The following is a 13,191-nucleotide window of genomic DNA, read 5'->3' on the forward strand; positions in this document are numbered from 1 at the left end:
TGAAAGAGGAGAGTGAAAAAGTTGGCTTAAAACTCAACATTTAGAAAACTAAAATCATGGCATCTGGTCCCATCACTTCATGGCAAATAGATGGGGAAACAATGGAAACAGTGACAGACTTTATTTTGGGGCTCCAAAATCACTGCAGATGGTGACTGCAGCCATGAAATTAAAAGATGCTTGCTCCTTGGAAGAAAAGTTATGACCAAACTAGACAGCATATTAAAAAGCAGAGACATAATTTTACCAACAAAGGTCCATCTAGTCAAAGCTGTGGTTTTTCTGGTAGTCATGTATAGATCTGAGAGTTGGACTATAAAGAAAGCTGAGTGCCAAAGAATTGATGCTTTTGAACTGTGGTGTTGGAAAAGATTCTTGAGAGTCCCTTGGACTGCGAGGAGATATAACCAGTCTATCCTAAAGGAAATCAGTCCTGAATATTCATTGGAAGGACTGATGCTGAGGCTGAAACTCCCAATACTTTGGCCACCTGATGCAAAGAACTGACTCATTTGAAAAGACCCTGATGCTGGGAAAGATTGAAGACGAGAGAAGGGGACAACAGAGGATGAGATGGTTGGATGGTATCACCGGCTCAATGGACATGAGTTTGAATAAACTCCAGGAGTTGGTGATGGACAAGGAGGCCTGGCATGTTGGCAGTCCATGCGGTTGTGAAGAGTTGGATACGACTGAGCGATTGAACTGAAGACATATCCATTGAAGCCCTTGAATTATGGAATCATTTCAATTTTCAAGTTTTATTAGTTGATTCATTTTTTTTAAGGCTGCAGCTGCTGTACAGATTTCTCTGTTGGACCTGGGCAAAGTAAGTTGAAAGCCTTCTGGAAAAGAATCACCATTCTAGATGCTATTAACAACATACCGTGAAGAAGTTAAAAGTTCATCATTAATAGGAGTTTGGAAGAAGTTAATTTCAGCCTTCATGGATGACTTGGAGAAGTTCAGGACTTCCATGGAAGAAGTAACTGCAGATGTGGTAAAAATAGAGAGAGACCTAGAATTAGAACTGGAACCTGAAGATAGTCCTGAATTGCTGTAACCTCATTTTAAAACTTGAACATGTGAGGAGTTACTTTGTGGATGAACAAAGAAAGTCATTTTTGAGATGGAGTTTACTCCATCTCAGGAAGATGCTATGAAGATTGTTGAAATGAAAACATAGTGTTTAGAATATTACATAAACGTGATTGATAAAGCAGCAGTAAGATTGGAGAGGATTGTTTCCAATTTTGAAAGATGGTCTCCTGTGGGTAAGATGCTGTCGAACAGCATTGCGTGCTACAGAGAAATCAGGTGTGAAAAGAAGAGTCAGTTGATGCAACAAACTTCGTAGTTGTTTTAAGAAATTGCCACAGCCACCCCACCCTTCAGCAGCCACCACACTGATCAGTCAGCAGCAGACGTAAGCCCGCATGGACACAAAAGCCTCTACCAGCAAAAAGATTAGAACTCGCTGAAGGTTCAGATGATACTTAATATTTTTTTAGCAATGTTATTTAGACATAATGTTATTGCACACATTATAGGCTACAGTACAGTGAAAACATAACTTTTATACGCCCTGAAAAACCAAAAAGTTCTCGTGGCTCTCCTTACTGCTCTTCTAGCTTTATTGCGGTGGTCTGTTCCAGAGTCAGTAATATCTCCAAAGTATGCCTGTGGAGTCACTCAGATCATTTAAAGTCCTGTTTAACTAAAAGCTTCCCAGGTTAGGTGGTACTGCTTCTTCTTATTTCTTTTAATTTTACCATTCTGCTGTTCAACTGCTAGTGTACATCCACAAGGGGAAGCTTGAATATATAACTTAGGAAAGACAAGCATGTGTTCACCTGTGACCTATCTCATCGATGCTGCCCTCTCTGCCTCTCTTCCGCAAATTAAAGACTTCATCTTTCATGCTCAGCTTTTAAATGCGCTACTTATCTTTCTTCATTTCTCACCAAAACCTTGTCCCCCTCAACCTAGGAGTTCTCTTACCACTTTTCTAGGGAGTTGATCTGGTGTGATAATGAGAGAGGATTGTTGTCATTACAGGAACTTGAGCAAAGGAGCTAGGTTCTTGGTCATCCTCATAGAAATATAAATGAATTTTTCTATGAACATATTATGGTTAATGGTTGGTAGCCTTATTAACATTGCTTTCCTGTATTTTAGGTTGAATAGACTCTAATATTACTGCCTGGGAGCCACATTGTATAGGATTTTTAAATTTTCTTTTCTGTCTGTTGAAATAAGTCTTAGGTTTTCTTCAATGTATGTATAAGCTGGTTTATAAGTTGAAAATTACCTATATATATAAAATTTCTCCCCAATTTACATACTCATTTAACTTCTGCCCATGTTCTTGAACATTTCTAATCAGAAATAGTAATGAGTGGCTGCCACACTGCTGCCGCCGCCAGACAATACTATGAAATCTCCTGGAGGAGGGATAAAGAATAAATTGTTTCAGCAGGTTCTTAGTGAACCCTGAATTTATAATGCATGCAGTTTGCCCATCATCACTATCACAGAAGCATTCAGTAAGGCCCTTTGCATTTCACTAATGAGAACACTTTTACCTTTATAAGCAGCCCTTCTCCAAGTGTTCCTGAAATCTTCAAATATGCCTTGTACCTATGGATGCTTGTAAATAGTGTCACCTATCCACAGACCTACAGTCAAAAGCCCTTCTAAGTTCCAGATGTATTAATTAAATATTGAATGTGCGTTATAGCTAAAATATAATATGACTCACAAAGAGTCATAGCTAAAATAGTCATTTTCTTGGGGTCAATTTATGATATAACAATTGTATATTAGTGTGATATGTACGGACTCTTGAGAGTCCCTTGGACTGCAAGGAGATCCAACCAGTCCATTCTGAAGGAGATCAGCCCTGGGATTTCTTTGGAAGGAATGATGCTGAAGCTGAAACTCCAGTACTTTGGCCACCTCATGCAAAGAGTTGACTCATTGGAAAAGACTCTGATGCTGGGAGGGATTGGGGGTAGGAGGAGAAGGGGACGACAGAGGATGAGATGGCTGGATGACGTCACTGACTCGATGGACGTGAGTCTGAGTAAACTCCAGGAGTTGGTGATGGACAGGGAGGCCTGGCGTGCTGCGATTCATGGGGTCACAAAGAGTTGGACACGACTGAGCGACTGAACTGAACTGACTGATATCTTGGATCCCTTGGTGCATTTTTTTATGAAATCAAAGTGAACATTATGGACATGAATTACTATTATATAGTAATTTTGCAAAAATAAAAAATAGTTCTTGAGTTTCTGTTCATCTGTAAGGATAATTGGCATGGAGAAGCTTGGCAGATAATATAAATCTTGTTTGTCATAGATCTGTTAGTTTTGTCTGAAATAAATCCTCTTTCCATATTCCCATTTTTCCAATACCTGTGTATATTGGAATACACAGACGTGCACACACACACACTCACAAACCATAAAATCAGTTTCTCAGAAGAATTGGAGATTAAATAAATCAGGATCTTTGCCTAATTTTAGTTACTCTCTTGAGTTATTTTAAAGAGGTGAAGCTATAGCACCAGATTAGTGCCTATGACAAATCTAAGCATTTAATAGTTGACAGTTTTTACTATCAGGGCCTGTGTTCCCAGTACTTTTGATCCATGTATGTCGTTACAGAATGGTGTGTGAGATAACCACATTTATTTAATTAAAATGGCAATTAAAGTTCCATAATCTATGTCACCATTAAGTCAGCAAAAATAAGACTAGGAGCTGATTGTGGCTCAAGATCATGAATTCCTTATTGGAAAATTTAGATTTAAATTGAAGAAAGTAGGGAAAACTACTAGGCCATTATAGTTCAAGGGATTGGATCTGATAGACAGTGTGCCTGAAGAACTATGGACGGAGGTTTGTAACATTATACAGGAAGTGGTGACCGAACCCATCCCCAAGAAAAAGAAATGCAACAAGGCAAAATGATTGTCTGAGGAGGCTTTATACGCTGGATTTAGAAAAGGCAGGGGAACCAGAGATGAAATTGCCAACATCTGTTGGATCATAGAAGAAATAAGTGAATTCCAGAAAAACATCTATTTCTGCTTCATTGACTGCCTTAAAGCCTTTGACTGTGTGGGTCACAACAAACTGTGGAAAAGTCTTCAAGAGCTGGAAACACAAGACCATCTTACCTGCCTCCTGAGAAACCTGTATGCAGATCAAGAAGCAACAGTTAGAACCGGACATGGAACAACAGACTGGTTCCAAATTGGGAAAGGAGTACATCAAGGCTGTATATTGTCACCCTGCTTATTTAACTTATATGCAGAGTATATCATGTGAAATGCCGGGCTGGATGAATCACAAGCTGGAATCAAGATTGCTGGGAAAAATATCAGTAACTTCAGATACACAGTTGATATCACTCTAATGGCAGAAAGCAAAGAGGAGCTAAAGAGTCTCTTCATGAAGGTGAAAAAGGAGAGTGAAAAAGCTGGCTTGAAACTCAACATTCATAAAACGAAGATCATGGCATCCAGTCCCATCACTTCATGGCAAATAGATGGGGGGAAAATGGAAACAGTGACATATTTTATTTTCTTAGGCTCCCAAAATCACTGCAGATGGTGACTGCAGCCATGAAATTAAAAGATGCTTGCTCCTTGAAAGAAAAACAGTGACCAACCTAAACAGCATATTAAAAAGCAGAGCCATTACTTTGCGAACAAAGATCTGTCTAGTCAAAGCTATGGTTTTTCCAGTAGTCATGTATGGATGTGAGAGTTGGGAGTATAAAGAATGCTGAGGGTCAGAGAATTGATGCTTTTGAACTGTGGTGCTGGAGACGACTCTTGAGAGTCGCTTGGACTGCAAGGAGATCAAACCAGTCACTCCTAAAGAAAATCAATCCTGAATATTCATTGGAAGCACTGATGATAAAGCTGAAGCTCCAGTACTTTACATTAAGCTACTTAATGTGAAGAACTGACTCATTAAAAGACCCTGATTCTAGGAAAGATTGAGGGCAGGAGAAGAAGGGGGTGACAGAGAAGGAGATGGTTGGATGGCATCACCAACTCAATGGACATTAGTCTGAGCAGACTCCGGAATACAGTGAAGGACAGGGAAACCTGGCGCGCTGCAGTCCATGGGGTCGCAAAGAGTAGGACAGGACTGAGAGACTGAACAACAACGAAAATTACCCAGCAGTAAAGTGGATGAGCTGTCAGTACATGCAGTGACGTGGATGAGTGTCAAAATAATCATGCTAAGTGAAGACAACCAGATGAAGAATACATACTATTCGATTCCAAATACATAGAAGTCGAGAAAACATAAGCAAATCATTCATGACAGAAAGCAAATCAGCTGTTGCCTGCAGGTGAATAGAAGAGAGGAGGGGATTACACAGGGTTATGAGAAAACATCTACAAGTGACGGGTGAGTTCATCATCTTCATTGCATGGGAGTATACATACGTCAAAACATGAAATTGTATACTTTTTTGTATAGTTTTATATTAAGATATATTTACAATTTGTGTCAACCATGCCTCAATAAATCTTTTTTATAAGGACTTGCTCTCATGGAACTTACATTTTATTGGGGAGGAGACACAATTATGACAGTAAACCTGTATTTTTTCCGCGTGTATATATAGGTAGATGTGCATTGGATGTTGAAAAGTTTCTGAAGAGAGAGCAGTGTGAGGGTAGAAGGTGGTGGGCGGGGCGGGCGGGCGTCTGAGAGAGGTGGTCAGGTAATGCGGAATCATGATATCTGAACAGAGCCCAGTTTGAGCTCCCTGTTGTAGTGTGAGAACTGCATAAAATTCGTTTCAGGTTTTTTTTTTTTTAAGTTTCAGGTGGCCATTCTCTCTCTCATCTAAAAAGATAACATCTTTCCCTTAACTTGAAGGCAGATTTAAGTTTCTGCCTTCAGAAGGAAACAGATGGGAAGGGTGGGCAGAGATAAGCAAAACCTAGTCTGCATTCTCAGTAGAAGCCATTTCTGCTCTAAGAATTTCTTGTGCTTAATTTCTTATTAGAAGGGTGATACCTCTTTTTGGAACATTTGTAGAATGGTGAATCAGAAGGAAAGTTACAACCAAAATCCCTGTCTTCTAGTTGCCTGCAAGAGAGGCAGTTATCCCTCTGTTTTCTTGAAGGAAAAACCCAAGTTCTGCAGTCACTGTCACCACTGGTGTTCTTGTATGTCTGTGATGCCATTGAGGGATTTGCAAACTCATGCTCTTGTGGAACTTTTATTTTATTGAGGAGGAGGTGTAATGGTGATGTACATGTGTATGTGTCAGATGTTGAAAAGTCTTGAAGGAGGATAAAGCAGTGTGAGATTGCACTTTTGAATGAACAGAAGAGGGAAGATTTCCATCACTGGTGTGATCTGCTTGCTTGTGTCCAGTCATCCTAACAGAGCAGCTGGAAATATGTTGTTATCTTAGCAACAGCTGATCAGTGCAACCTGAATTTGATTCAGTCCCCCCAAGGAAGAGTGCATGCTAGTGATAGAGACTTGAGAAAGAATGTTCAAAAGAAAAGAAATTTCAAATGCTTTATAACATGTGCTATAAACTGAAATGCAGTCCTTTATTTTGAAAACATGCTTATAACTTTGCTTACCCCTTGGTTTTTTAAAGCATAGTCCATCTAGAGAATAATTTAAAGATCTTTGTCTTACTATTTAACATAAATTTGGTGACAGGAAGTGTGGAAAGTGCATTGAGTGATGCCAGTTGGGTATTTGTTTCTATAAAATTTTTATAAAAACATACTAATTTCTGTCATTCTGTTTTTCATTTTTCTGTCTTCATGGTATTCATCAGAGCATCAGAATGAATACCACCATTCATCAGAGTAGCTCTGGGGCTGGGCTCCCTATGTTAAAAGAAACCTGTAGACTCTCACCTGTGAGGATGGGAGCCCTGAGGAGCAGAAGCCCCCTCCTGGCTCCAGTCCCACTGGCCAGTGGAGGCTACCGATGCAGAGATCCACATGGCTCAGGATTCTGTAACCTTCAGCAGCCCAGGACTTTTCCCCCACTGCGTGCCTGTTGCAGGTTGGAGACAAATGAGTCAGTTCTCTCAATCCTTAGAGTAGTTCCTCCTAATCTTTTGGGTCATGGTTCCCTTTGAGGAGCTGATCAAATCTATGAACAGAACGTCTGCACATCACTTAAGGGGCTGCCACAAGCCCCTTTGCCAGGTACAGAGGCAGCGCTCTATTTGTGACGTAGGTAATAACTGTGTTATTAAGTTGCATTTTTAATAATGACCTGTTCAGCCAGGCACCTGGAAGAGCTAGGGAAAGCCAGCAAGTGCTTTTCCTGTAGCAGAAGACCCTATGTTCTGTGACAGCAGTCCAAATCCATTGGTTTTGTATGTACTTTCCTAGGAAGAAATATTGGGACAGACTTTTCAATATCCTCTTCCCATTCTTTTCTTTGATTTTCATTTGTTCTATTTCACATAACCCCTCAAATGTTACATAGAACAACCAAGTCCTACTGTTCTCTGTTTAGACTTAACTTTGAAGCCAAATACCTCCGACCATGAAGCCAAAGACACACCTGCCTTGTACAGTCACCGAGAAGTCTAACCTCATACACGATTCATTCAATACTCACTCTCTAATTTTATCCTAGAAATGTATTTTCCTAAATTAAAGTCTGTTAATAGTACCCTTTTGCTTCTTACAGCTTGTACCTCCTTTTAAGCCTCAAGTAACATCTGAGACAGACACCAGATATTTTGATGAAGAATTTACAGCTCAGACTATTACAATAACACCACCTGAAAAATGTAAGTAAATCTAGAAGGCAGTTGGTAATGTTCCAATATAATTGAAGAAAACAGCCATTTTTTAAAACTGATTATTTTCTAGTTCAAATTCCATAGTGATATAATTCTATTCCTTTTAAGAACATGGGGTTCTAAGTGGAAATACTTAAAGACAGGTAGCTAAGAGAAAAGTTTTTTTGAGTAAAAAAATTATATGTGGAAAAATTGTAGACTTGAGAATTGTAGACTAAATTTTAGACTAACTGGCTCTTTTCTGCGTGCATGGGTGCTGAGTTGCTAAGCTGTGTCCCACTCTTTGCAACCCTAAGGACTGGCCCACCAGGCTCCTCTCTCCATGGGATTTCCTAGGCAAGAATACTGGAGTAGGCTGCCGTTTCCTTCTCTAGGAGATCTTCCAGACCCAGGGATCGAACTTGCATCTGCTGCGTTGGCAGGTGGATTCTTTACCACTGAGCAACCAGGGAAGCTAATTCTTCCCTACCATTCTCCAATAAATTATTTTGACCTCAACTAAAAGGATTCTGAAATGAAGACCTCCCTTGTTACCCACTGTTCATTCAGACACTACCTTCAGAATTTTGGTAATTCTGGTCTCGTGCTTACTTAGCAGTTTTTTAAAATTCACTTTAAACTGAACCACCCTTTTTTGCTTAGCTTTGTCTTAAGCATTAATATCTGTGAAGAAATAATTTAGTTTGCTAATAGTTTTTGATAGTTAAATTACAAATTTATTAAAATTATATGTTCATGTACCACTTAAAATCGTACCACATGTACTAGTGTGTACCCCACATTTTAATGAATACCTTTCCCTTAATGGGAAGAAAAGTTTATAAAATATAATTTATAAGCTTTCTTACATGTTGACAAAGGCCTGCATCTGTCATCATTAGTTTAGGACTGAGGCCAAAATTGAGTTTCAGGGACAAATTTGGATAGCTAGAAGATTTCTTCAAATCACACATCTTGCGGCTCACACAGTAACGTCGTATTAGTTTTTCCTCCTTTTTTTCCCTTTATATCCTTCTCTACATTTCCTCTCCTCTCTTTTCCTTTTTAAAAAGCAGACCAGTTGATAGTGCTGATTTACACTGAGCATCCACGAGAGGGAAGATTGAAGTACTGTTGCATCGGTGGATGTGGTCAATGCTTACAGCTTTGAAAGGCAAGATAGGAGTCGTCTAGGCTGCGTTTTTAATCTGAGACCTATGGCTGACAAAAAAGAGGGATCATAAATACTGTGAAATGAAAAATATGTGTGCATATATACTTTTCTTTCTTTAGATTTCCAAGAATTTAAGATCCTCTTAACTTTCATTTTATAAGGGAAAAAATTAAAACCCAGAGAGAAGAGGAGCTTTCCCAAGTCCCGCAGGTAGTATTAGCTGTAGTCAGGAGCAGGAGTCACAGCTTGGCCAGTGGTAACGTTGGTGACCTTGTGAACTGGCAGCATACTGCGGCCCTGCTCGTCGTGTGTCACCAGTGGTGGGTGCAGGGCTTCATTGCTAGAATCAGAATCTCTGAGAGCTGAAGATGTTAGAAGGCCTGTGGAGTTGTGGGCAGTCAGCTAAGGACCATCTGAATAGGAGCAGTGGGCACAGCCATGGCGTGGTTTTCCCTGGCCCAGAGTAGGCTGTTGGTGATACAGTTTAATTGTCTGAAATTCTGGGCAACACCATTGAGTTGTTGGACTAGCCTAGAAGTACTTCCACCAGAGACCGTTTTGGGGGCCTCCTCATTTGTATATAACCTTAATTGTAATCAGACCACGTCATTCTCCTGCTTTGAACCCTCCAGGGGCCTCCCAGCTGCACTGTGAACCTAGCCGCTGACCCTGGCTGCACAGCTGTCAGATCTGGTCCTGTCCCCCTCTCTGACCTCATCCTGTCTGTCTTCTTTGCAGTCCCTGGGTTCCAGCCCCGCTGTAAACACACAGTGTGCCTCAGGACTGTGTTTGCCATTCTCTGCCTGGAATTCTCTTTTCCCAGACATACACATGAATAATTCTTACTTGTCCTTCAGATCTCTAAGTGTCACTGTATCAGAGCACTTTCTTTAGCCTCCTTACCTTAAAAACAATGCAGCCCCTCAGACCCCATCACCCCACCCCCTAATTCTGTACATTGACACCTTTACTTGCTGGAATCCTTCTGGTTAATTTGTTAGTTTGTTTTACTGTCTGTTTCTCCAGCTTGAACATGGTAGCTCTGAGAAGAAGGATTTGGTTTGTCTTATTTGCTGCTAGCCCCAGCTCTGAGTTAGGTACCTGGCTCAGCATAGGTATTCAATGAATATGTGTTAAGTGAGTAAAGAAACAGTCTCTAGTGAGGCCTGGGCTAGGAGGAGGCCCGGCTCGCTCCAAACAGTGCTGCTGCCCATCCCAGCCCAGAATTTGTGTTTGGCTGACGTCCTTATGCGATTTCACACGGAGCGTGGTGAGGTTAAATAGAGCTTTTGGTATTCGTGGACTCTAACTCTTCAGTTCAGTTCAGTCGCTCAGTCGTGTCTTAGGACAAGCTAAATGTGCTATTTTGAGAGTCATAGAGATAGGTAGGCCATGTAAATGCAAAACCATGAGTGCAAATTTTATTCCAGAATGTTAAAAGGAAAATACCAGTGTGGAAGAGAAAGGTGGATTGAAAAAGTCCTGGACTTGGGCCCTGTTTGTCTCCCAGCACCCTACACTAGCTCTGGAATGTGGCAGGTCACTCACTCTGTGTGCCTGAGAAGCCGTCTCTTTAGGAAAGGCACCCAGAGTTCTATAGGTTTAAATAACCCTTTTTATTTTATTGAAGCATCAGGTTAACCACAACCATAGTGTCCTTTGATATGTGTGGAGAGTGATGATAGGTAAAAACCTAGCAAAAAAGAGCGGGCGTGAGTGGAGGGGCATGGGGAAGGGACTGCTGAACTGTGATGCTGGCAGTGGGCGGGACCTTCCCTGGCGCTGAGCCCTGGGTGGCCCCAGAACATGCCTCCAGCAGCATCTGGACTGACAGGAGTGTACCCCAGTCTAGGGGCAGGACGGCCCTGTGGATCTGCTGTCGTAGTTTCTGATTCAGGTTTCTAGAGAGAGAAGTCAGATGAGAAAGCTCAGTGGGGTGGGCTGTGGCCAAGGGGCGGGCACCAGCCAGGCTGTCCTCTGTGGCTCAGCCCAGCGTGGCTCCCAGGGCAGGCCGTGGGGCTGGATCCCTGCCTCAGGGTGTGGCCTCAGTGCTTGGGGTCTGCAGCAGCTGGCTTCTTCTGGGCACAAGGGCAGTGTTTTCACTTGGGTGATCCGTGGGTATATCCTAAATCCCCTTAAGAGGCGGATCAAAGGAAAATCTGTGAAGCTGTGAACTGTGATTACATTTAACATAATCTTTTCTTCTTGCAGCTTTGAATAGTGTTGCTGGTGAGAGACCAGTGCAGCTCTGAAGCTGCTAAAAGCACAGAGGTTTTGTTCACAAAAGGCCGCAGTAGGACCATTAAGTTAGCGATTGTCTCCCCACTTGCCACCTTGCTTTTGTAGAACAGAATGGAGTTATTTTTTAGAACAAATCAGCAGTTAGAGAGGCAAATGTTCCTTTTTTACAAACAGCTGCAGTAATATGCCAGATTGTCCTCACTGGTGTTAATTAATTGAGCAGATTTTGGAATGTGTCTTCTTGCTTTACATCCATTAACAGTCCTCTGCCTTCCTCTTAGAGAAAAAGGGGATTTCTTTGAGCTTTTGCTGCCATATAATTACTTTGGTTAACGTTCTCAGGAAATCAGGCAACTAATGCTGCCTGGGTCCAGGGATTCGGTTGTATAATACAGGGTTGATCACCCTGCTATTTGGGTTTTTGCACAGTTCACGTCCATTATCATCACTGTTCCCTCTGAACCTGCTTTCTGAGTGGGAATGCATTTATATGCGTTGACTGGGTGTGAAGGCCTGGCTTAGGCAGCCAGCTGCCCTGTCAGCTGGCACTTCCGTGGAGTGCTCCTTCTTCCTCAGCCCTCCACTGGCATGCACAGTACCAAGGGCTCAGGGGAACCCCTCATTCCTGTCCCAGCACCTCCCCGACTCACAGTTCCTCTTGGGGCCATGAACAGAGACTTGCCCCTCACTAATGCCACGTTCAAAAGAATAGGAGGGAAATGGAGAAGGTGATGTAACTGACTTTAAAGAAGATCCAGATGTGGGGCCCTCGCAAGGTTATCGATGAGATTTATACTTAGGTTCAGAAATGGGATTAACTTGTTCCTAAAGTGTCAGAATGAAAAGTTTCTCTTAACTATGCTACCTCATAGCAATAATAATCCTCGAAAAGGAAATCCAACCCCTCCTCCTGTCACGAGCCTGACTGCCCTGGTCTCCAGGCCTTCTTACCTTGGTGCAAGTCCTGGGTGCAGCCCAGGGAGCTGGGCAAGTCCTTCTGTGTCCGAGGCCAGACAACGTCAGACTTCCCACACATGCTGTCTGTTCACTGTGCCAAAACACACCCAGCGAAACAAAGCTGCTAGTGGGGAGAACTGTTCTTTGCAATGTGATTGGCAGAGTCTGAATGTTAAGATTTCAGCTGTCTTTCTGCTAGAGCAGGGGGTCCCCAACCTCCAGGCTACAGACCAGGACCTCCTGTTGGATCAGTGGCATCATGAGATTAGAAATAAGGTGCATAGTAAATGCGTTTGAATCATCTCGAAACCATTCCCCACTGCCTGGTCCATGGAAAAATTATCTTCCACGAAACTGGCCCTGGTGCCAAAAAGGTTGGGGACTGCTGCTCTAGAGAGTTTTTATAGTTTGTGACTCAAAACAGATATGCCATCCTCTGTGTCTTCTGTCTTTAGTATATCTGAAAATACTGTGGAAGGTATTTGACCTAAAAGATGCCTGTGGTTGCTTGGTACCTAACCAGTTATTTTATAAGGAGGCAGAGATTTTCCTAAATCACAGTGCTATCTGGAAATGCTGAGTTTAAAAGGTCTATTTGCAAGAGGAGGGTTTACAAGGAGCAGGAAGGTCTATTTGCAAGAGGAGGGTTTACAAGGAGCAGGGAACCACAACTGCTTCTTGATGGATTGTGTCCTACCTAAGAAAATGATATTTTCTGGGATATTCAAGGCTACAAATTTTGGTTAGCAACTTGATCCCATTTCTGATGATGTGAAAGTCACTCAGTTGTGTCCGACTCTTTGCGACCCCGAGGTCAGAATACTAGAGTGGGTAGCTGTTCCCTTCTCCAGGGGATTGTCCCGACCCAGGGAGCAAACCCAGGTCCGGGATTGAACCCAGGTCCAGAATCTTCTGTTAAAAATAGAGTGCTGAGTTTTCCCTGGTGGCTCAGAAGTGAAGAATCTGCCTGCCAGTGGAGGAGATGGGTTCAATCCCTGGTCCAGGAAGATCCCCAT

General features: G+C 42.1%; 1 protein-coding gene across 7 annotated transcripts in view; it reads left to right on the forward strand.

Annotated features, from left to right (window-relative positions):
• Positions 1-13,191, forward strand: part of AKT3 (AKT serine/threonine kinase 3) — a 281,315-nt gene that overhangs the window by 261,042 nt on the left and 7,082 nt on the right. For all 7 annotated transcript variants that reach the window (XR_009490745.1, XM_024975971.2, XM_059875195.1 and 4 more), the window contains one exon: positions 7,710-7,812. Coding sequence is in view for 6 of the 7 variants with exons in the window: in XM_024975971.2 (XP_024831739.1) it covers positions 7,710-7,812 (103 nt within the window). In the remaining variant the exon portion in view is untranslated. The remainder of the gene's footprint in view (positions 1-7,709; positions 7,813-13,191) is intronic.

The sequence above is a fragment of the Bos taurus genome, chromosome 16, assembly GCF_002263795.3.
Source record: "Bos taurus isolate L1 Dominette 01449 registration number 42190680 breed Hereford chromosome 16, ARS-UCD2.0, whole genome shotgun sequence".
Classification (NCBI taxonomy): Eukaryota; Metazoa; Chordata; class Mammalia; order Artiodactyla; family Bovidae; genus Bos; species Bos taurus.